Source organism: Sceloporus occidentalis, unplaced genomic scaffold (genome assembly GCF_023333645.1).
Source record: "Sceloporus occidentalis isolate IW3139 unplaced genomic scaffold, rSceOcc1.0.p SCAF_5, whole genome shotgun sequence".
NCBI lineage: Eukaryota > Metazoa > Chordata > Lepidosauria > Squamata > Phrynosomatidae > Sceloporus > Sceloporus occidentalis.
The window spans coordinates 4137368-4163009 of NW_028316985.1; the positions used below are offsets into that span (position 1 = coordinate 4137368).

General features: G+C 43.4%; 1 protein-coding gene across 1 annotated transcript in view; it reads right to left on the reverse strand.

Moving 5' to 3' along the window:
• Positions 1–4335: 4335 nt before the first annotated feature.
• LOC149311594 (rab GDP dissociation inhibitor beta) overlaps positions 4336–25642 on the reverse strand; it is a 39877-nt gene continuing 18570 nt past the window's right edge. Inside the window, exons 2-11 of the mRNA XM_089527448.1 lie at positions 23062–23169; positions 18723–18822; positions 16476–16610; positions 13628–13826; positions 11354–11485; positions 9656–9755; positions 8402–8573; positions 6628–6772; positions 5572–5626; positions 4336–5473 (exon numbers count right to left, since the gene is read on the reverse strand). Of these exons, the coding sequence (XP_089383574.1) occupies positions 5318–5473; positions 5572–5626; positions 6628–6772; positions 8402–8573; positions 9656–9755; positions 11354–11485; positions 13628–13826; positions 16476–16610; positions 18723–18822; positions 23062–23169 (1302 nt within the window). The 3' untranslated portion in view covers positions 4336–5317. The remainder of the gene's footprint in view (positions 5474–5571; positions 5627–6627; positions 6773–8401; positions 8574–9655; positions 9756–11353; positions 11486–13627; positions 13827–16475; positions 16611–18722; positions 18823–23061; positions 23170–25642) is intronic.

The following is a 25642-nucleotide window of genomic DNA, read 5'->3' on the forward strand; positions in this document are numbered from 1 at the left end:
CAGAGTCTAAAAGCCTGGGCAAAAAAAAAAGACAGACAGACAATGTCAGAATATAATGGGGGGGGGGGGAGTAGAAATGTGTGTTGTGTGACTTCATTTCCAACTTGGGGTGACCCTAAGGTGGAGTATTCTTGGCAAGACTTGTTCAGACAGAGATTTGCCTTGCCTTACCTCAGAGGCTGAGAGAGTGTGACTTGGCCAAGGTTATCCAGTGAGTTTCCATGACTGAGTGGCAATTCAAACCCCAACACTCAAACCACTACACCATGCTAGCTCCACACTACAGTAAGTCAGATTAATAAAAACAAAAGAGAAATATACATTTTACATGTGCATTGACAGGAACAATACTTGGTTGGGCAAAAGATGTTGGGATGTTCCTAACTGCTTCAGTGAAAATGTTGAACTTGCACACAGCACTCATGAATTCTGTGCCAATTATTTGGTTTATTGCTTCACTGAGGCTATATATACCTTCAGGTTGAGACTAATTCTGGCAACTCTGTCCTAAGGTTTCTTTGCCAGATTTAGTGAAAGGTGTTTCAGTCCTCCTTCAAAGGCTGCTGCCACACTGCAGAATTAATGAAGTTTGACACTGCGTTAACTGTCACAGCTCCATTCTATGGAGTCCCAGGATTTGTAGTTTGTGGTGGCACCAGAGCTTTTATGTTAGAGAAGGCTACATATCTCCCAAAACTACAAACCCCAGAATTTTATACCGTTGAGCCTTGGTGGTTAAAATGGTGTCAAACTGCATGAATTTTGCAGAGTAGATGAAGCCCAAATCAAACCACAGCCTGTGGTAAAGGCACAGTGGGAAGGTGTGCTCCAACCTTGCCTTCTGCTGACGGCCCATTTTTCCAAAACAAAAACTGCCTTTGGGTGCACATTTATCCTTAGTCCCCCAACCCAACTGTCAAAAGAGTAATTCCTTTAGGCTGAGAGTGCTATAAAAAAGCTTTAGACAGGGGTAACGTCATATACACTCCATTACTTTGACTAGCAAGCCATCTTCTACATCGTTCCCAAACTTTGTTGCACTCTCTATACTGGACCACAGCTCCCATCTGTCCCAGTCAGCATGGGCAATTGGTCTGCCCAGGTAGCGACCTCCAACAATTCCCTGCCTGCTAACCTGGCATTTCCCCATCACTCTCCTTAGTATCAGATCACTGTTTTGGGTGCAACAGGAGTGATGGAAACTTTTAAGTGCTCGGCCACCTCCCTGGCCCATTTCAAAAAGGGGCTGAAGACCTTTTTATTTAAACAGGCATTCCCTGATATGAGCCCCGATTAACCTCTCCCCCTCCTCTATGTCAGCAGTGGCAAGCTGGCTGGAGAGTTTTTATTGTGTGTTTATTGGATTTTAATTTTGTTTGTATAACTTGTATTGTATTGTATGAAATATGCACCGCCCTGATTTTATAGAAGGGCGGTATATAAATAAAATTTTTATTATTTATTATTATTATTATTATTATTTATTATTATTAAGTTAGGATGTCTGTCGTCTAGAGACCATTTCAGGGGCTGCAAAGTGGCTTGAGCATTGGACTGTGACTCTGGAGACCTGGATTCAAATCTGTTTGGCCATGGAAACCCTCTGGGTGGCCTTGGGCAAGCCACACTCTCTCAGTTTCAGATGAAGGCAATGACAAATATCCTCTGAATGAATGTTGCCAGCAAAGTCTTGCATTAAGGTTGTCGTAAGTCAAAAACCACTTGAGGGCACAGAGCAAGACTAAAACCCACAAAATGTGTCCGGCACCTGTACATATCAGCCTTTAGTGCCAGTGTGTGAAGAACCCTGGCACAATCCACAGAAGACTGAATGGCAGCCTAGATTTTGCCAAGAAAATACTACTCTTGCAAGTGGCTCTGGTATAGCTGCACGACTGTTCAATACTCCCATTTTCCATCATTTCTTGAATAGGCTGGGAACTGTATAGCTCCCCAGATGCTCCCATCTGCTTGTGGTGAAGAGTGCTGGGAGCTGCAGTCCAGCAACATCATCTCAAGGGCTACATAATTCTCACCAAACATGCTAGCTGAACCTCTGGTTACAGAAAAGGAACCATCATTTGTGACGAACCGTTAAAATGGGTTTAGGCCACACGTGGTTGTGTCCAGGGACACTGACACTCCATTAAGTCCTCAAAATTCCTTAGTCACTTTGTGGGTCCTCTTTGCCAGTGGAGAGGCAATGCAGATGCCACTTTGAAATGCTTCTAGAAATGCAGCAGACAGGAGAAATCGGGAAGAGCAGACTGCTGGAAGGCAGGCTAAGATGCCCACTATAGCAAGAACAGAAGAGAATACTAACTGGAAACTAAAATGCAAGGCTTCTCCTCAATAGGGAAGCAGAGCAGGAGGTTTTGTATACTACTGCTCAAATACTCAGAAATACTACTTTTGTATGCAAAAACAGATTAAACGCTCTCGGTTGTCCTGGCCTCCGAGGGAGAGGTATCTGCTGCACTTAAGTCCCTTCCTGACCGCCATTCCCTTTTCCTTACGTATCGTATCTTGTTTAGATTGTACGCTCAAGGCAGGGAACTGTCAAATGAACCATTTGTAAGCTCCTTTGTGGCTGACAAGTAAATACACAAAATCCTAAATAATTTTTAAGTCTGATTTAGAAATACTGAGTGTTAGGCAAGTTGCAATAAGCTGTTTTGAGAATCATTAGAAAAGCAACACACCAATACTGAAGGAATCATCTGCTTCAGGCTTGACAATTTAGAAGATGCTGGTGTGTGGGCACAACCTGCCCAGTTCAGTTTGCTCTTCCTACCATTTCCATTTCCGTAGCTTTTGAGAGCAGCAGAGAAAGTGCTTTCACCTCTCACTATCATCTCATATTTATCCCCCCTTCACCCCCAAGATAAATGATTATACAGGGAGGTGTTTTTCATTATTACACTTTATCCATCTGGTAATGGTAATGCACCAAGACAGGAGATGATTACGTTTTCAATGAGTGCCCAAAGTCAGAACTTGGAAAAAGCTACTCTGCCAGACTATAATTCCCAGAAGAGCAGGGCCAGTACTGGATGGAAAGTTCTAGGAAGCTGTAGTCTCAAAAAGTAACTTGTACAAGCTCTGCCAAGGCTATTCTCTAGTGATAGAATTCAAAGACGTGTTTGGCTGGAAAATGAGTATGCAAAGGGATCCTGTCACACCTTTGAGACGAGAGAAAAGCTGGTAGCATGAGGTTTTGTAGACTTACGCATCTCAGGAAGTATGCAGAGAGATCTAGTAGCACCTCTGAGACTGAAGAGATTATTGCACCACTCTTAAAGCATTGCTACTCCACTTTTAATGCTCTGGCCATCTCCTGTTGCATTCTGGAGTTTGTAATTCAGTGAGGCTTAAGAGCTCTCTTGCTGAACATGCTAAATGCCTCTTCCTAAATTGCAAATCCCAGAAGGCAACAGGAGGCAGTCAGAGCACTTAAAAGTGGAACAGCAACACTTTTAAGAGTGTAGTGCGATGATGAGCTCCTGAGAGAAAGAAGCTGCTAGCATGAGCTTTCATAGACTTAAGTCTACTTCCTCAGATGCATCTGAGGAAGATTCTGGAGACTAGGGATCAAATCCCCACTCAGCTATGGAAACCCACTGGGTGACTCTCTGCCTCAGAAAACCCCATGATAGGTTCACCTTAAGAGTTGCCGTTAAGTCAGAAGCAACCTGAAGGCACATAACAACAAGGATGAAGTCTAAGAAAGCTCATACTACCAACCTCTTTTTTCAGTCAGTCTCAAAGGGTCTACAGCAGACCCGCACTTGGCAGTAAGGGGCCAAAATTAAAATAGGTTAACTTCTTTGGGCCGCATATAGGTCTTAATTAAATATTAATTATTTAATTGATTAATATTAACAAATATTCTGTCCTGCTCCTCTGCAGGTGCTTTCCTCAAGAAAGCTGAGCAGTGCAGGAGCATTGAGTGTGTTCATCCATCCATACCCTCCACCTGGCCTTCTCCTCAAGAGAAAGCCAAGCAATGGAGGAGCCTTGTAGGGACGATGGAGGAGCCCTGCTTGTCAAGCATTTGCCCATCCTCCTCCTCTGCTGCCTGGCCTTCTCCTCAGAAGAAGGCTGAGTAGCAGAGAAGCCTCTAAATCATTCCACATCGCGACTCCCGGGCCATAGGCCTGTCTACAGGATCCCTATTCTGTGCCAGCCTTGCCTTCCCCAACTCCAGACTGCTCAAGAGAATCCTCTTGAAACCTTGGAGTAAATGTCTACTGCGGCGAACGGATGCCTCCCATGGCAAGCGTTGTAAGTGTGGGGGGCGGACCACAAGTGAATCAGACCACAGCATTACGGAAGTGGTTTTGAGACATTGGCTTTACTTGGCAGTACAGAAGTCATTTGGAGCCATTCCCCCAACCCAGGCTCCGTCAAATCAATACTGCAGTGCAGTTTGGTCCCCCTGAGAAGCCACACGGGGTACAGAATAGAAGGGGGTTGAGGAGGAGGAGATAACTTGCGTACACACACACATATACACACGCCTTGCCTGCTTTGGAGTTTCATTCTTCCACCAAGTATCTTTTTATTATTAGTATCGCTTTTAAAACACAAAAACGCCTTGCGGCACAGTTGTGTCCCAACAGATGTAAACGGTTTGAGAAGCTTTTTGAGTTGAGAAGCTTTTAGGAGGGAGGGGAGGGAAGAGGAGATGGAGGAGAGCTCTGGGCTGAAACCCTGCTGCGTGGCTGCGCGGTTGCTGTGGACTTTGGCCATGATGCAGCTTGCCATGAAGTTAAGACTGGATGGGAAGAGGCAGCTTGGGATGGATCTTTCCCCACGGGGAGGGAGGGGGGTCCATGGTTTAAAGGCCCAAAAAATAACCTTTGAGAAGGCCACCTGTTGCTTTTGCTGAAGCGCAGACCAAGAGAGGGCTGCGAGGTTTCAGACATGGGGGACTTGGGTTAACAGGAGTTGGATTTTTTTTACTTTGTTTTGGCTTTGGCCCTCAAAATCTAGGTCAGCGAAAGCAGTTTCAACATCCGCTTCTCCTCAAAGTCAAAGTTTAGCAACAGTTAAAAAGTCAAAAGAGTGTCAGTATCGGCCAATTTTTTGACACAGCAACCTTGTTTAAAGAAGAATTAACACATGATTATATCCAAAGAGGGGAGAGGAGCGTTTTTTTAACCAGTGCAGGACTCTTTCAATCTCAAGAGATATGATTACAAAAAGCAGGCCTTACAATATTGAACTTTTTGTACGGTGCTCGCTTAAGTTCCTCTGGGCAGACGCACCAGCACCAGCCCGCGGAAATCTAACTTAAGACCCCAAAGCACCGCCACTACTGCTGCTCCTCCTCCCCGTAGATGTCGTTCTTCTTCCTCTTCATCTCTTCAAAATCGAAATCTGATCCCATCATCCGCTTGTAAATATCTTTGATGTCATCGCATGTCGTCTCAAAGTGGGTAGTCGCATCGTAGGTGCGGGAAATGAAAATCTGGAAAAGGGAAAAAGCCGAGGAACGTTACTCTCCAAATCTCACCCTCCTTGTCCACCCCAAAGGAATTCCTCACATGCTGCCCGCTTCATACAAACCTGGCTCTCTCTGCCCAGGTCAGTTGGTGAAAACAGGTCACTGACGCTAACAAATCTAGGGAAAAAAGAGAACATTGGTTTCAGAGGCGATACACCAGTAAGATTTTAGCACATGTACTGGGCCCAGAAACTGACTGGTAACCAGTAGTGCTTGGAATTGTCATGTCTGCTGGGGTTCCAAGCTACCTTTATCAGCCATCATTTCTATTTGCAATATGCATGGTTACCAAAAATCATTTTAATGTTCAATTTTTATGTTTTTAGCTGTAGTACTTCTTTTTCAAACAATAAGCCACCTGCAGCTTCAGTTTTAAGGGAAAAATGGGGAAATAGTAATGGTAGTTTAATAAATAATAATAATAATAATAATAATAATAATAATAATACTTTTGAAAATTTATTGCCGAGAAACAGGTCTTCTTCAGATGCCTTTGTGTACTACAGCTCCCATAAGCCCTGGCCATCACAGGGCACCACAAATGATAGTTGTAGTTCAACATGATCCACAGGATATTTGTACTTATAGTGTTGGTATTTTAAAGTAAGGGATAAGGAGATATGTAGTTTTACTTATGTATGTGTTATGTCACCGCCTTAATCCTTCTGGAAAGGCGGGATATAAATAAAATCTATTATTATTATTATTACATTGCCTTGGATGCAGATGTTCAGCTACCTACTGAGATCAGTGTCTCCATCATGGCACGGATGTGGATGGCCCTTCATTAGCCAGGGGCTTTCCCCCAGAGTACAGTATGAGTCCCATATCTGTGGGACCAGTACCTGCAATTTCACTTACCTGTGTACAAAAAAACCTGGCCTCTCTAGACATCTGGAGATCTTCCAGTGTGACTATGGTCAACTTCCACCAGAAATATAGGGTTCATTATTATCCATGATTTTTACTATCCGCAGTAAGCCTGGGAATAGATCCTGCATAGCTTTTTGTGGGGGTGGGGGGTGTCGTACCGTACAACGTCCTGCCTCTAGTATGGTGGGAGTTCAGATGACAGGACCACAGGGGTTGAACATGGCAGTTCCTCCAAGGGGACTTACTTCTGCTCAATGGGCTCAAGGAGCTCCAGGGCGGGTTTGATTTCCTTCTCTGGCTCGCTGGTCTCCACAGTGGTGCTCACAATGGCAATGTACTTCCCTTGTGCGGCCACGTTGTGTGCAGAGGAGATCATGCAGACGTAGATGTCTGAAAGAGAAAGGAGGTGAGAGTTAACATCTGACATCAGCAGACCATCCCCTTCCTGGCTCCAGTTCACAGACTGAAACTTAGATCTGAGCAGGAGTAGACGGTGGTGCTAGGTGTGCTCTATTACAGTGATTCCCAAGCAACAGTCCTTCAGATGTTTTGGACTTCAGCTTCTAGAATTCCTGACTGCTGGGAATTGAAGTCCAAAACACCTGGGGGACCAAAGTTTGGGAGCCACTGCTCTACTAAATAGTCCTGGCTCAAGTGATAGATGGAGGCAGCAAACTCACAGCTTAGGAACTTTGTTCTACCTAGGGGGATCCACTGCTGCTTTTGAACCTTAGCAAAAACCATGAAGCAGGTAGCAGGATGGGAAGCTGAGCCCATGTAAAGCCCTCCTGACAGGTCTAGACTGTTCCAAGGCATTCAGTATTAGGGATTTTATCCACGAATGGAAAACTTCATTTGCCACTATGTTCTACTAGTTGAAATGCCATCCACAAACAGCAAGAGAAATCACTGCTATCACTCAAAGGACATCTTCAAAGCATCCTCTGGAATCATAAATATATGGCTTAGCAGAGCTTAGGCAGAAAACTCACAGTGGTCCCCAAACTGTGCCCTTTAAGAGATTTTGAACTTCAGCTCCCAGAAGCCTCAGCCATGTTGGCCAATAGTCTGGGATTCTGGGAGTCCACAATCCCTTAGTGTGGCCCATGGGCCTTGTGCCCATTTTTGTGGCTTTTAGGGGAGTGAAAGTATTTATTAAAAAAAAATATTTTTTTTTGGCTCCCAAATGCCGTTTAGGGGATGTGGGGGCATTTTTGTTATGCTTCTGGCCCCCACAGCCCATTTTAGACCCAGGACCCAAAAAGACAGAGCAAGCATGGCGTCATGACCTGAGCATTGGACTATGGCTCTGGAGAAGCTGCTCAGCGATGGAAACTCATTAGTTGACCTTTAGCAAAGCACACTCTCTCATCCTCAGAGGGAAGCAAAGGCAAGCGCACGCTGAACAAATCTTGCCAAGAAAACCCCAAGATAGGTTTGCCACAGGGTCGCCTAAGTCGGAAGGCACACAGCAACAAGAAACAATCTGAAAAGATGTGGCAATGATGCCTTTCACATCCCAAGAGGGTGTCTGTTAACAAAATAATTTACATTTTTCTTTAGGCGAGGGTGAAGCCCCTTGGCCTCCTACAGCTGTCCAGCACTGCACTAAGGAAACAGCAGCAAGGAGCCAATTTCTCCTATCATCTTTGGCAAAACCACCTATTCCCTGTGCAAATGGCACAAACTGATAAAAGGCAAAGTGGTAACCTTGACTCTTGTAGTAGCTATATTTCCAGCAGTTATAGGCTACCTTGGGCAATGCATATGCAAGATGGATATGTGCAACCCGCCCCCCCAACTCGGAAGCCAGTTTATATGTCATCAGTCAAAATTGAACATTATCATCAGAAACAGGTTTGCAAAATACAAGATTCCCAGTTTACAAGGCTGGAGTTATTGTGGACCGCTCATCTATTTTTTTTTTTTTTGGGGGGGGGGGCACTGGCAAGAGTCCTGGTGAGAAGAGTTTTTGGGTGTGAAAGGCACCCAGAAGAGCTGACTGCTCCTCTAACTTACCTGATTTCCTGTTAACCTGGTTCTGAGGAATGATGATCTGGCACGAGTTGGCATCGTTTGTATTCTTGATTGGGTGGCTCAAGATACAGATGACCCGGATCACTTTACCGGCCTTTTTGACTCTGTCTGGGACATAGCTGGGGTCGCAGATGAGCTGCTTGCAGTGGGCAATCTGCAAGGAAAAAGAGAGCAATTTTGAGAACTAAAGGCTTTCTAACTCAGGAATTAGGATTCAATACTAATCAGTGTAAGAACAGGGAAAGTGGGCAGAGCAAGCAAGTGGGCCATGTAGCCATTCCCACCCCCTTTGGAATTCCTCTCACACATTTTACTCAGACTGCTCTTCTATCATCATCATTATCCTTAGCGTCTCAATTTGTTACTCCAGTTTTTAACATTTACATGTGTATCACCAGAAATAAAGAAATGCCTGACCCACACTGTATAGCTCCCCCAGTGCATCTGTGCAGTTGAGGGAGAGGTGAGAGAGTGACCATGGTATTACCCTCTGAAACAGCAGAGAACAGGTCTGCCTCCATCTCTCTGTGACAGCCCTTGAGGTATTAGAAGAGAGCAACTGTGTCACCTCTCAGTCTTCTCTTCACCAGGCTAAACATGTCCAACTCTTTCAACTGTTCCTCATACATTTGTTCTTATCATCCTTGTTGCCCTTCTCTGAACTGCCTCAAACTTGTCTATATCCTTCTTAAAATGAGGCACCCAGACCTGAACACAGGTATTAAGATTAGGCATCCCGGATCTTCTTTTATGCCTTTTTTGAACAGATGGACGACGTTTGCCCTTCTCCTGTCCTTTGGCATCTCATTTATTTGCCAAGATTTCTCAGAAATGATAGCAAGAGGTTCAAAGAGTACATCAGCAAGTTCCTTTAGTACTCTGGGGTGCATTTGTCTCACCCTGAAGATCTGAACTTGTTTAGGTAGTACATTAACACCAAACAGATTCTCTGTGGCTTAAGCTCTCTGTAGGCCAAAGTTCAATTTTTGAATACAGAGCTGCTACAGAGAATAGTGGGGCTATTTTCATCAGAGGCGTTCAGAGAAGAGAGAGATAGTTTCAAGCTGTTGTTGCCACCATATAAGAAACCCTAACAAAGCACTGTATTGCACTCAGCATATCCCTGGAAGAACACAGAAGTGTATCAACTTTTGTGGCTTTCAGATCCCTCCTCAGAAGCAGGTTAACAGAAAGCACTTCTGAGCAGGGCAGAAGTTAAAGGTTGCATTACTGTACCTCTCCTTCTGATTTCACGCCAACCACTTTGCCATTTTCTATGACAATCTCTTCAATTGGTTTGTTCAGCATGTAGGTGCCGCCATAGATGGCACTTAACCTGTCAAGGAGTGGTAAAAGCAGGGTGATCACGTGTGCCACTAGTCCATACCAACAATACCACTAACCTATGTAACATCTAATTTGGCATCACCACCTCCATTTCTTCCAGCCGTGATTGCTACAGTATATCCAAGGATTGAACTTTTCCCTCTAAGGCAATACAAACGTACAGAATTGATGCAAATAAAGGGTAGCTTCCATTGGGCATAAACCTGGACCATGCCAAAGCCGACCAAAAGGAGTTAACTGAGGGGCTACTGCCTGAGTTCAACCCAACTGTTACAGTGTGAATAGCCTCTGTGAAATGGAAAAAGCTCAACACAGAGAGTGCTGGAGGAAGCCTTTTCCAGGCTACTTTAGGAACTGAAAAGATTTGCTTCAGCAATAAGGATAAGAGTTGATCTCTCTCACTGGCTGAGATCCTGCACTGGCTAATGTAATGTAATAATTCCACAGGTGAAATTCCACTTTAACTCCCACTCCCCACCCTCAGAATTCATTGTTGTGCTAAAGTAGCCTCCCTTCAACAAGCACTGGGGCATCAGAGAAGGCTCTGGCTATTCCCAGATGCAGCCTGACAACCCCTTCTCCTCCGATTCACTGGGCCCAGGTGGATGATGCCATCAGTCTGCATCTGGCTGTCAAGCATAGCTAAATGCTTCTCAATCCCCTGCATTCTCCACCAGCCACGGAGTGACTGTTCAGGCCAGCTATTGCAGCAAAATGGAGTTCAGGGGGCAGATGCTGGCTGTTGCAAGAGATGGGAGAGAGTAGCAAGCTTGGCAATTTTTAAAAAAAGGCAGACACAGGAATAATGTGGACTTAACTTGCATGTGTTACAAACAAAATGTTGGCTTGGGTTTGCCAATGAAAATGGAAGTCAAGTTATGTCTTTACTTGCATGAAACTCTGCTGCATGAAGTGGGGTGAGGGCAGGGAGGGACAAATTCAGAAGCTATACAATGCCTTATTTTTCTATGTGAAACTGTCATAGACTTCATTTCAAGCTGGACTGTGCTTTCTCTATGTTCAAGGTGACTCTATTGAGGACTAACAGCTTCCCATTTCCTCCCCTTGTAAGCAAGCTGGCTGTGTGCTCATCACAACTGTTAACAACTATTATTATTGCTGTTGTTGATTTACATATAAGGAAGGCTATTTGTTTCTCAGAGGGAGAACCTGCACAGGCCCAAAGAAAATCTAAAAGCCTACCTACCCTCCTCTATGCACTGTGCAATCTTTCAGCCAGAAGGATGTGATGTTTCAGAGACACAAACAAGGAAAGCCTACCCAAATTTAAAGCAGAACTAAAAGGGAAGCGCCCGAAGTCTACAGCAAAGAGCATAAATAATCACGTAGCAGCACAGCCAAACCATCATATTGTAGCTGTTTGAGTGTTGGATTAGACTCTGGGAGACCAGAGTCTTCGCTTGCCCATGAAAACCTGTTGGGTGATCTTGGGCGAGACACTCTCAGCCTCAGCGGAAGGCACCCCCCCATGCGAACAAATCTTATTAAGAAAACACAGTAGGTTCATGTTAAGAAACATGAAATCACCCAAAAACATTGGAAGTGCTAGCAAAAAGAAGATCTTACCTTGCAAATCCCTGGGGCAGCTCTCCCAGGCCATAAAGAGGATACAGGTAGGGGCTTTTGCCATATCTAGCTAGAGACTCGCTGTACAGTTTAATCCTGTTGATTGTTTCTTGGCAAGGCTGGTCTAGGTAGCTGAGACAAAGAGAGAGTTCAGATAAATAATAATAATAAATAATAATAAAATTTATTTATATACCACTATTCCATGGATCATAGCAGTTTACAGCATAGTAAAAAACAATTTAAAAACACAATATATAATAAAATAACAAGATAAAAACAACAATACAATTACAAGGCTGACAGAATGGAAAAACGTCACATTCAGGGGGAGAAAAATAACACCAACGTTCATGGGGGGAATGCCTGACAAAAAAGGTAAGTCTTCAAGTTTTGCTTGAAAACGTCAAGGGAAGTGGACATGTGGAGCTCATTAGGGAGTGCGTTCCAGAGTCTAGGGGCTGAGACAGAATAAGCCCTCCTCTTAACAGCGTAGCAGACATCTGGAACCGTCCACAGATGTCTTTCTCCTGATCTAAGAGTGCGGGGCGGACTATATGGGGAGAGGCGGTCCTCCAAGTACCCTGGGCCCAAGCCATATAGGGCTTTATAGGTGATAACCAACACCTTGTATTCGGCCCGGAAGCGAATAGGCAGCCAATGGAGATCTTTCAGAACAGGTGTTATATGGCTGGCCCTGGAGCAACCAGTGACCAGCCTTGCTGCCATATTCTGCACTAATTGAAGCTTCCGAGATTGGTACAAGGGTTGCCCCATGTAAAGCGCATTACAGAAATCTAGTCGATAGGTTACCAGAGCATGTACAACGGTTTCAAGGTCCCCCCGGTCCAAGAAGGGTCGCAGTTGGCGTATCAGCCGAAGCTGATAACAGGTGCTCCTAACCGTCGCATCCACCTGAGATGTAAGGTGGAGCGACGAATCAAGGAGCACCCCCAAACTGCGAACCGAGTCCTTCACAGGGAGCGTGACCCCATTCAGGACAGGTGGAAAAACGTTCTTACCTGGACCAGGAGAACCTATCACCAGTACTTCCGTTTTCTCTGGATTCACACTGAGTCTGTTTTCCCTCATCCAGCCCATTACCGACTCCAAGCAGGCATCAAGAGGAGAGATGCCATCCTTAGTTACTGCATCAGTCAGAGACATAGAGAACACTATTTGGGTGTCATCAGCGTACTGATAACACCGCGCCCCATGTCTCCGGATGATCTCTCCCAGTGGCTTCATGTAAATGTTAAATAGCATAGGGGACAAAATCGCTCCCTGAGGGACCCCAGATGTAAGGGCCCTCTTGTCGGAACGACAGTCCCCCAGCTCCACCATCTGGAATCTGCCCGAGAGGTAGGAACGGAACCACTGCAAAGCAGAGCCCCCGATACCTAACTCTCTCAGGCGATCCAGAAGAATACCATGGTCGATGGTATCGAAGGCCGCTGAGATGTCCAAAAGCACTAACAGGGACACGCTTCCCCTGTCCATGCCCAGATGGAGATCATCAACTAAGGCGACCATGGCAGTCTCAACTCCATAGCCCGCCCGGAACCCGGTTTGAAATGGGTCGAGATAATCCGTTTCATCCAGGAGTCCCTGAAGCTGAAAGGCGACTGCCCTCTCGATCACCTTCCCTAAAAATGGCAACAGCGAGACAGGCCGATAATTATTCCGAATTAGGGGGTCAAGGGAGGGCTTTTTTAATAGAGGTTTTACTATGGCCGTCTTTAAGGCAGATGGAAATTGCCCATCCCTGAAAGATGTATTGATAATTCGGTGTAACATACTAGTCACAACCGTTCGGTGTAACATACTAGTCACAACTGTACTGATAAACAAAAAGATGGAAGGAGCAGCATTACAGAGTGCCTCTCCCACACTTCTAGGGTGCTTCCCTTAAACCTTGCTCACTAACTCAGTTTTCTAAATTAATCTAGGACAATGTAATCTGTGTTATATACAGCATTTGAGATGAGAAGATATTCCCTCATCTTTTCTATGTGTTCCCAAGATTTCAGCAGCAACCACAGGATTAGGATTGGGGCTTCTCCACAAAGCAAGCAAATCTGTGCTGCTCAAAACATCTGGATGTTTATAGGCCCGACTTAACCCGATGGCAATCACCAGGTGGCCTTAAGGACAGAGTTTTGCTAGTAAGAGGCCTCCCACCTCTGAGACAGGAGTTCTGATTTCTTAATTTCCCAGCAGTTTCAGCAAAATAGCAGGGGGCTCTTCTGAACACTGGAAAGGACAGCCACTTACTCATCGGTTCTGTACAGTGCAAGGGCATGGCCTGTGAAATCTATGACATCTTGGCCCAAGTCAAACTTTTTGTACACGTCACGCATGGTGTTCTTCTTGGGATCGACACCTTCAAAAGTGCGGGAATCGTTCTCATCAAAATTGGCGACGTACACCAAGAATTTCCTGAAGCGCCTTTTCTCAAACAAGCCCATCAGACCTACAAAGCCAGGGAAAGGTGAGATCAGAGCAGGCATTTTTGACATCTCTTTACAGAGCCAGAAAGATTCCAGTTGGAGCACCAATCTGGGAGTGGGAAAATTTATCAAACCTTAAATCAGTAGCTTCCAAAGCACTGTTTTTAGAAACATATGAAACAAAGCAAGGTGGCGGTTGTTGTCTTTTAAATGTATCGCAGCCAGGGCTGTGGTGTTAAGAGCTAGAAGCAATTTTAGGCAGAGCTGAGTTGGTAGAAATGTACTGACTCTGGCTTCAAAATAATAATAATTTATATGATTAAATGTCTAGGTTTGTTGCATATTTACTTACATGGACTAGATGAGCTTGGTCTCCCCAACAGGTTCTGACATTCTTACAAGAAAAGAATTTATTCACATGTCCCAATCTGACATGGCCTACCTAATAATCCCTGTAACACACACACTGAGAAAGCAGCCACACCAAACTGTGGCAGATTTTTTGAAAAAAACTGTTTTTCTACAGAACAAATCCTAGCCATTAAGACTTAGTTCCAAATTTATAGCAAACTGTTATCTGCAATGGAAAGAACTATTCAGAACTATGCTTGACAAGCCTTAATCTTCCATCAGTTCAATTTTATGATGACCACACCTCAGAACACACTTAGCTCAGTTCACCTCAACATGAGGAAGAACTTCCTGGCAGTAAGAGCTGTTCAACAGTGGAAAACACTCCTTTTGAGGGTGGTGGAATTTCCTTCTTTGGGGTTTTTTAAACAGAGGCTGGATGGCCATCTGTCAATGGGATGCTTTCATTGAGAGTTCCCGCATGGCAGAATGGGGTTGAAGTGGGTGGCCCTTGGGGTCTCTTCCAGCTCTATGATTCTAAGATAAAAATTGATAGCAGCTCCATTTCTATACTGCTTCATACTGAACTAAGCAGTCTCTAAGCAGTTTACAAAGTGTAAACTATTTGCTCCCAACAAGCTGGATACTCATTTTAGCAACCTTGGAAGGATGCCAGGCTGAGTCGACCCTGGAGCCCTTGGCTGGAATTGAACTCACAACTTTGTGGCTGTGAGTGGGTGGTTGCGGTACCGGCATTTAACCACTGTGCCACCAGGGCTCCGTATCACCTCAAATTCCAAACCTGTCAAATAGCACCCATGTAGGTCATTGCCTGCACCATTTTTCACTTTCCCCTTTTCTCTCTCTCATTACAATTCAGTCCAATTTGGTCTCCACATTTGGTCCAAGTATGAAACACTGGCTTGCTTCCTTGAGGGATGCTCTGCCTGCCTGTCCCTTGAGCCACCAGCATTCTTATCAGGGAACCCCATGATAACAACTCTTTGTCAATTTAAAGATAATATCTTACTGAGAAAACAGATTAGAATGGTTTGAGAGAAGTATTACCTCACCAACCAGGTCATGTGGCATAATACCACTTGCCTGAACTACTTCAGCTGTCCATATTTTAAAATTTTACTTATTAAATTTTTATTTGTATCCTGCCCTTCTCCCAGCATGGACTCAAGCCGATTTGCAACAAAACTAATTCATACGAACTGGGAGCAGCTATCCAAGACCATCCAGACATCTTTCTTAATCCTGCCATTTGAGATGCTTTTCAGCTAGAGAAACCAGAGAAGTGGGGTGACAGCAGAAAGAGTAGAGGGGTCAGTGCTTCTTTTGGGTTCTCCCAGGATGGACTAAACTCTTGGCTTTTGCCACTTTACTTGGAGAAGGTTCGGTTTTTTTGTCAAAGTACTGTACTGGCTATATATACTTGTGTATAAGTCTAGAAATTTAAAAATTGATACAAAAATACTGAGTCGACATCCATGGGTCAATGTAAGTACTGTAGTTCAACTCTTAATACAAAAAAGGAAACATCAGAATGTAATGTCTCGGAAGCACTGACCCCGCTCTGTTCTCCCATCCATTCAGCCTTTAGTATGAACACAGTTACAGCTGTTTGAATTTTGTAAGTTCTTTGGCATTGTTTCCCTTTGCTTTGTCTTTTACATCCTTTGTTACATGCCCCTAGGTTTTATTCTCGACTTATCCACGAGTCATATCAAAGTCCATGATTTTGGCTCCAAAACCTGTCCTCGACTTATACACGAGGCCAACTTATAGTCATGTATGTATGGTATATTGACCCATGGATAAGCTGACCTAGGTTTTTGGGTTGCTTTTTTGACTAAAAACCTTTTAGACTTATAAATTAGATGGTGACAAAAAGAAATAAGTGGGGTGGCAAAGGACATCAGATGAGTCACTGCTGGGAGAGAAAGTGACCTTTGAACGTATCTTGCAAAAGCAGTTACTAACTGCTGCCCTGTTTGAACTGGCACCGGCATCTTCCTAAGCCATGGCATGTTACGATTAATTCAGCTAGACTGCACCGATGCCAGGATTTCATATGTTTAGCTCTAAAAGCCATCCACACAAATTCTGATGAAATCAGACAGACTCAAATATTGTGGAATCAGTGTATGGACCCAATGTCAGTCTTCTGGATTCAGTGAGACACTTTTAAAGACCACACGATGACACACATGTCCAAATCCACAATTAGTGCAAGGATGCTCTCCTACAAGAGTGTTGCATGCTTTAAACACAGATTAGATCCAATAGGCATAGAAAAAGCTGCAAGGACTTACTGGATGCCAGGGCTTCTGCCTCAGTTGAAGGAACTTTGTAAATCTTTCCTCCCTTATAGACAAAGCTTCCTTCAATCACCTTGAAGTCCAAGTAGCGAGTGACTTCTGTGTACATCAACATCTTGACCAGCTGGCCTGAAATCAAAACGAGTTTTAAAGTGAATCAGCCTGAGGATATGTGGAAGTTTCTGGCGGAAGAGAGAGTAGAGATTCACTGGAATACATGGGGGTTTCTCTTTGCCCTTGCTGGTGGCACAGGGAGGTGGGCTGTGGCCCTCCTTGCCCTCTTCCCATATGACACAGAAAAGCCGAGCAAACAGCCTCTCACACAAAGAACCATTGCCATGCACTGCCTTCTCAAGATAATGTACGCTCCACAAGTCCACCACTCATCTGTCTGACAGGCCTGGAGAACTAGCACATGGAAGTGGCACATCATCCTTGCCAAGAGAATCATGCTCTCCAGTCTGAACATCAGGTTTGTGGGAACATAACAGGGGCAGCAGCAAAATCTGGAGGTGGCTTTGCCACTTGGTGGGCTGCACTGAAGACTTGTGATGACCACCTGAATCCTGCTGGTTGTCCCCATGTGTACCAGAAGGCAAAAGACTTTGGATGACCAGTCAACTGGGCATTTATTGCTCAAGGACAAAACTGCCTGAAGTGGGTCTTGCAAACAAAGTATGGCCACTGCTTACAAAGCTACAAACCCATTTTTTAAAAAGAAAACCTTAAAAGTGGCATGTACTCTTAAACATCAACAGCAGTGCTATTATACTGGGGTGGGCAAAGTACACCTCACAGGCTGCATATTCAAGGCCATTTTTGTGCTCTCTTGTTTGGGAGAGGGAGGGGGAATGAGAAAGCTTTTCTGGGAAAATTTGGGGGGGGGGAATGTTTTGCTCCAAAATGCCCCCGCTACCAAGGCCCAGAAGGAGTATTTTTGCCTCTCATGGGCCATTTTAAATTACTGTTGTAAAAAAAGTCCCTCGTGTCTAAAACGGCTTTGGAGGTATCAGAAACATGGAGAATGTTGTCCCCAGCCTTCTAGACAACATTTGGGGGACTCTTAATAATAAATTTCATTTCATTCCCGTCTCTCCTCAAGGCTTGAGACAGGGTACGTACAACATTTTAAAATACAAAACACAATTAAAAAAACAACAACACATAAAAACAACAGTTAAAATACAATACTATAAAAACCATTAAAATAGACTCACGTAATAAATTCTTTAAAATTTACCAATTAGAAAGTCATGATTTAAAGTTGACTGGGAAGTCATGATCTAAGATGTAGGAATGAAATATTTACTGTGTGGAACGAGTGCACTTTGAATATGACACTTTCAAAACTCTTGGAGGGCTGAAATGCCGAGTACAACATACAGTTCGAGCATGCTTTTACTCAGCAAAATAAATTCTGCCTATGCAACAAACCACACGAGGCTTGTTAGACTTGGTTAACCTGCTAGAGCCGACTGAGGTGGGATGGGGGGCATCCAGTGTCATGGTGCACTGAAGGCATCATTAGCCATCACAGCAGCTAAGGGTCAAGCTTGGCAGGGCTGGCACTGACCAATGGCAAGCTTCAGCTCTGTACTGTTAAATTCTGAACCAAAGCAGCCTTTCGACCATGATAAAAGGTCTTTGGTGATGCCTGAAGCGTAACAGGAACTCGACAAAGAACAAGCAAGAGGTACTGAACCCCTTTTGAAAGAGCAATAGCAATAGCATTGAGATTTCTACACCAATTCATAGTGAATTCAGCACTCTCCAAGCAGTATACAATATATAAATCAACTGCCTCCAACAAATTGGGTCCTCATTTTACCAACCTACGAAAGGATGGAAGTCAACCTTGGAGCCCTCTGGGATCAAACTGACAACGTTGTGGTTGCAGTACTAACATTTAACTACTGAGTCACCAGGGCTTAATAGAAGCTTAACATAACTCTTTTTGCACGCACACACTGCATAAGGGAACAGTGCCCCTTTTAAAACAACCCCATGCACACATCTGACCTCTAGAAGTAGATTCCTTCAGGGCAACTATCCTGGGGGCATCCCAAGTTCCCATTATCCAAAAGGATAATGCAGGCACCCATGTTAATAGTACATAGAGGAATGCTGCTGGAAAGGTGCTGAGAGACATACTGTACATATATTCCAGACAATGAGGCATTAGGAGGCAAAGAGGAAACTGCAGAGGTTTACTTGGTCAGAAGGAGAAGTTCATTCACGCACCATTAGCCATAAGGAATTTAGGGATCAGGTCCACGTTCCAGTCTCTTCCTCGGCCCATAGATTCAGGTGGAGATCCTGGCAGGCAAAACCGTTTGTACAGCTTCAAGAAAAAGATGTTATGAAATTAAGGTGGTGAGTTATGCATACTCAAAGCAAGTAAGATTTCTGCCAACTGCAAAAATGCCTGGGCTTTTCGAACGGTTTCAAAACAAATCTTTCCTCACATTCCGGGAGAAAAAAAAATGCAAAAGGGTCCTGTACTAAGGCTTCTAGTTAGCACCGCATCTAAGCCATGCCTCCACCCAGTTCTCCTACACACTAATCCTCCACTCCTTGCCTCAAATAAAAGCCCTCCCTAAATTGCAAACTCATGAAAAATCTTGTATAATAAAACTGTAAGATAGGATGTTAGGAAATAGATAAATGAAAGTTGAGAAGTGGCAGAAAATATTCTGGTTTCACACCTACTAACAATAGCCTCAGAATATGGATATGGCATAGAAAAGAAACCAAGCAAGCAGCTGATATTATAATCCTCTGGTTTAATCCTCCCCCCTTTCAACCATTCAAACCACAGAAAAACCTGTCAGATGATCAGGCTATAATAGCTAGAAACAATTTTAGCCTCCCAATTAACTCAGACTTGCCCTGTGGAAATCTGCCTATTTAGAATACTAAAGGATTCACACACAAAAAAGAGGGGTGAGTAGGTGGCTTTTTAGCAGGCCTATTGCAGAATTACATACAGACTGATATTAAATCCATTACAACAGCTTGAGTAATGTGGCATTAGCTGTGGCTAATGGGGGCACTGTGTTCCAAGAGCTTTACACAAATCCCATGGGCAAGCAAACTGGGTAACTAAGCTAAATACTACTTCGTGATCCCAAAACATCTTGTGTGCCATCTCAAACCCTGTCCTAAAGTGCTGGAAGCAAAACAATGGTTACTGAGTGAGCAATGACAAGACTGAGCCAATATCAGCAAGGATAGGAATGGCTTGTTTTGAAACAAAGTCCTAGAGCAACCTGGAAAAACCCTACCATGGCATAGAGGACAATTCTGTGTTGCTGTTAAGGCATCCCAGGTTGCCTTCAACTTAGAGCAACCCTATGAATGGGGCACCTACAATAGCCACTATTATTAACTGCCATACAGACTAAGGGTAGCCGGTGATTGAGTCTATCTTTCTGGAATGCGATCTTTCTCTTTTCCCACCGGCATGCTTCTTATCAAGCATTATTGTATTTTCTAAGCAAGTCTTCTCATGATATGGCCCAAGTACAGCAGTCTCAATTTAGTCATCATTTCCTAGTATAATCATGCTTGATTTGTTTTAGCACACATTTATTTGTCTTTTTAGCAGTCCACAGTATTCACAGAACTCTTTCTCCAGCACCACGTTCCAAAGGAGTTGATTATCTTCCTATCTGCTTTCTTTACTGTCCAGCTTTAACAACCATATACAGAAACTGGAAATATAACGGTATGGACAATTCTAACTTTAGTATTCAGTGATATATGTTTATCCTTCATAAACTGTCCTTCCAAGTGATAGTCTTCTGCTGATTTCTTGACTGCAGTCTCCATTCTGATTAATGACTGAGCCAAGGAATGGAAAATCTTGAACTATTTCAATGCCTTTATGATCTACTTTAAAGTTATATAAACCATCTGTGGTCATTATTTTTATCTTCTTATTGTTCAAACTTGCCTTTGTATTTTCTTCCTTTATTTTTTTACCCAGTAATCATTCAGGTCTTTGCTATTTTTGCTAATAATATGGTGTCATCTGCATATCTTAAAACAATGGCTTTGCTGTAATCTATAAAGCACCGGCTGCTTTTCTTTTAAAATTCTTTTTGCACTCCATTATCCAACATATGTTTGCAATATGATCTTTAGTGCATCTTCCCTTTTATGAACCTAGCTTGAACATCTAGAATTTCTCACTCTATATATGGAAAGGTTTTTGTTTTCTTTTTTGGTAGAATTTTAAGCATCACTTTGCTTGCATGGAAAATTAAAGCAATGGTCCTGTGCTTACTGTAATTCCCTTTGAGGTTCCCTTTTCTGGGGACTGGAATGCATATTGAGTGTTTCCAGTACGTGGGCCATTGTTTTGTTTTCCATTTTTCCTGGCAGATTTGAGTTATAATATATAATATTCAGTCTATCTCTGTAGACTGAAGCATCTCTATTGGTAAGCCATCTGTTTCTGGTGAGTTATTTCTCCCAAGTGCTCTGAATGCAGCTTCTACTTCATTTTTTAAAAAATTAGAGCTCTGTCCTCATAGGATTCTTCTTCCACTGAATCTGTTACTCACTCATTGGGTGTACCGTTTCTATCTTCTATTTATTTTAATAGGTATGTCTATGGTTCACACCTATGCAATGTACCTACTGTTGCTAAATCCATTATTTTTAGGACTGTTAAAATGGAGCCAGACAAGAAGACTCCATTGTAGCCTTGAGAGACATTCTCACTGTAAGGATTCAGAAACCACATGTCAGCCATGCCAAAATACATGTGTTTGTTATGACACTATCTTGATTTTTATTCAACTGGAAGATACTATTATTATGGTTATTATTATTTTTGTCCTGCTCTGTTGTGAACTGCTTTCAGAATATTGTTCATTTAATCAACCGTAGGGTCTTCAAAAACATTGGTCTGAAGAAGACTGTGTTCTCTTAATACCTTACCATAACTAAGCCTAAACTACAGGTAGGAATGTACAAATCTCCCCTGTTTATCCACTCACCTTCACTTCTCTTCTTCTCTGTCTTGCCATTTTTTCTAGCATATGCAATATAGATTGCTAAGATTGTCCTCTCATGCGCTGTACAGTAACATTAACAATGATGCCACTTGAGTATTTAAGAAGGCCTCTACTTCTCACAAGAGCCAGCATGGTGCTGTGGTCTGAACACCAGAGTTTGAATCCAAGTCACACTCTCTCAGCCTCTAAGGAAGGCAATGTCAAACCCCCTCTAAACAAATCTTGTCAAGAAAACCCCATGAGAGGTTCACCATAAGTCAGAAACAACTTGAAGTCACAGAACACCACCTACTTCTGAGATTTGAAGTACTTCTCACAGATTTCAACTCTCACAGTTAAAGTGATAAACCACAGTTTATAGCAATTTTTCATATGCTTCTATTTCTTTTCCCTCCTTCACTTGCCTCTTGTGTATTCAAGAATGGATGGAAGCAATGGCTTCCCAGGTAGGATTCTCTCTCTCCTACCTGGAGATCCCTGCTATTATTCCGTTGAGCTCCTCCCAAAGGTTGAACCATGTCCACCCACCCCAGCTTCCAAATTCTGATGAAGTTAGGTAGTATGGTGCACTATGCACACTGAGGGTATTATGGAAGGTTAGGGAAGTTACCTTTGACCCGTAACTCCCACAGCTACCATGGCTGGCAGCTCTGGTTTATTTCCAGACAGAAATAATAGAATTATAGACTCTTAAGAGCTGGAAGGGACCACAAGGACCATCAATGATAATGATTATCTTTAAATGCTGCTCACCCCCCCCCCCCCCCCACACACACAATTGGGACAAAAAGCAGCTTACAAATTAAAAAAACCAATACAATTTAAAACATACAAAAATAGGCATTACAACAGAAATAAATTAGTGGAGTATTAAAAACCACACCACTCAAGAAAAACAAAATGCAATTTACAAGATAAAAGTGTTTAAAATAGTATATATTAAAAAGTTAAAAATACTAAAATATTAAAACTCTAAAAATGAAGGTTTATACAGGCTCTTAACCTGCCCAATCTCTCAACTATTTGCAAAGGCCTGGCAGCACAGAAACATTTTAACTTGCTGCTGGAAAGACAACAAAGATGGGGCGATCCTGGTCTCTCTGGGGAGAGAGTTCCAAAGTCTGAGAACAGCCATCAAGAAGGACCTATCTCTTGTTCCTACCTAACAAGCCTGTTAAAAGTGGCAGGTCAGAGAGCAGGGCCTCTTAAAACCCTAACAGGTTCATAAAGGGAGATATGTCCTTCAAACAGCCTGGGCCCAAGCCACATAGGGCTTTATAGGTCAAAACCAGCACTTTGAACTGAACCTGGAAATGGACCTGCAGCCAATGGAGCTGTTGCAACAAGGGAGTTGTGTGCTCCCTTTAGCAAGCTCCAGTCAACAACCTGGATTCAGCTCTTTGGGCCAACTGTAGTTTCTGAGCAACTACCCCTGCCATGCAGGAATACACAATTAAAATACTCCTGAAAGCAGCTCCCAAGAAAAGCCACCCTCAAACATTATTAAGACACAGGGTTTTTTGTTTTTTTTTTTGGTGTGCATGTGTGTTACTCACATCTTCCAGGGGTGTAATGGATGCGCTTTCACCTCCATAGTAAGCATTGCGATCCATGTGAAGGACCTTCTTTCCATTCACGGACATAATGCCAGAGAGAATGCATTCCTGAAAAAGAGAAAAGGTCAGACACAAAGTTAAACCAAGCAAATCCCTAGGTTTTTATTCCTCCATTCAAGATGTACAAGAGCTTTCAAAGAGTCAGAGGAGAGGCTTCCTGAGTTTGTGGAAACCAAGCAGGTGGCAGGATACAATGTGGGCTTGTAAACATAAGTGCAGCAAGCAAGAAGGAAAATGCCCGGTATCATTTTGTAACTTCTTGGAACAAATCTGTATCAAATTGGTAACCTGCAACAGGCTCTTCCTATAAAGATGGCATAAGAGCCAAATGAAAAGCCAGCATTCTGAACTCCCAGATCTGCAAACAAAACAGCAAACATATAAGTCCCAGGCCAAACTGTTGCAGAGGACAGGTACATATTCATTTTGCCAAGTACTTTAAGAAAAAGTTTGAACATTTTAACACTTATACACACACAGATCGTGAAAGCTACTGAAACTGAAGCAGGGACATGGTTACCAACAATGGCATCAGGAGGGGTGTGTGGACTGCATCAGATGACATCACAAAGGGGGGGGGGTGACGCCCCAAAGGGGAGCACAACCAGGACTGGCATGGCTGCTGGGTGAGAGAGAAAGTGTGCTGCATCCCTTACTCGCTTGTCCAGCAGCCATGCCAGAACCCAAATGGCCCCCCAGAGGCTGAGGCACTGCCTCTTCAGCAGCACTACAGTCAGCCCTCCACATTTGCAGCTTTGAGTGATACATATCTGATTTTATCACAGATCTGATTAATACATTTAAACTCTAGGTCCTCCAGCATGACTCTACCAGAGGCCCCCATTTGGGCTTTGGCACAGTTGCAGCCATGCCAGAGCCTAAACAGACTTCTGAGGGCTGCAGCAGTCTGCCTTCTCCTGCCCCGGGTTATACTAACCCCAGAGCCTTGGTGGGGCAGTGGCTAAAATTTGGTATGGCAGCCACAAGTTTGTGAGTTCAATCCCAGGGGCTCCAAGGTTGACTCAGCCTTCCGTCCTTTTGTAGGTTGGTAAAATGAGGACCCAGTTTGTTGGGGGCAATTGGCTTATAGATTGTAACCTGCTTAGAGAATGCTGAGTTCATTGATGCATGGTACAGAAATGTAAATGTTATTGCTACACCAGTGGTTACCTATCTAGTACAAGGATGAGAATTATGCAGCTCTCCAGATGTTGTTGGAGGGCAACTCCCAAGCAGCCTCAGACAGCACAGCAGTTCAACAGCTTGCGGAAGGCTGCACAATGGCCAACTGTGAGTCACTCTGCCAAGCTGGCTGAACAGTCTTGTCTCACACTGACACAAAGAAGCTGGGTGCACAATTTTAAAACAGCAGTGTTCACTGAAAAAAAACGAATTCCCAGCAGAGCGTGTTCAGATATTCCACATCGGATCTTGATCTCTGCTCGCTCAAACCAAGAGGAGAGCAAGGGTGTGGCTCTGTGGGTAAACAGCGAAAGTGAACTGCCACATGCCCTCTTCTCTTCCGCTTCTCTTAGCAGCTAAAAGCTGCAAATTCAGCTCTGGCTTTCCTCTGCTCTCATGCAGAAGAATACAAAGCAGGAAGCTGGTGATCATGAAGGGGAGGAGAGAAGAAAGGAAGAGACAGTGTAAGTACAGGTTTGCACGTACTTCATCTGACTACCTCAGGCACCCTGGTTTTTCTCTAGAGTCTTCAGTTATTCTGAGAAGTGTCTATGTCCAGCTCAGAGCAAGAGGGTGCTACCAGGAGCCGGAGGCAATCAATGCGCGATTTTCCCGTGGGTTGATGTCTCCAATTAAGGCCATGTACCACCCCTTCCTCCCCTACCCCCAAGACAAGGAATTTGGAACCTAGACCAACAGTCCCTCCTTACCAACATAACCCTAATTATGGTGTATGTGCATCAAAAGCTGGAGTATGTCCAGAGGAGGGAGACCAAAACAGTGAAAGGTTTACTATTTGATGAAATTTGGTATGCCAGGCAAATTTGACAAGGGATGGACCCCAGTGATAGAGTATTGGAAAAATTCTGGGAACAGAAACTAGGACAAAAAGAGAAATAGATGATGGAGAAGAATACAAAATGAGAACATATATAACATGGAAAGGATTAAAAAACGGTAACATGATTAGAAATAATATTACGAATATGACTGTATAAGTTGATAGAGGTTAGACAATTTTTGGTAACAATAACACATGAATATGTAAGTAAGAAAAATGTAACTAGTATTATAATGATGTAAATGATGATTTATTCAGCTACACAATAATGTTTGTTGAAAATAAGATAAGAGCAGAAATTGATAAAATGCATTACAGAGGATTGGGAGAATACTGAAATACGGTATTAGCTCTCATTGAGGATTTTAGAAGTCTTATTTTAATAGTTGTATTCTGTATCTTTTCGTATATATGTTAATTTGTTTCATTTTCCCACCTCTCGATGCACCTGGGAGAGGCAGGAAAATACAAATACAAATTATTATTAATTTGTTGATA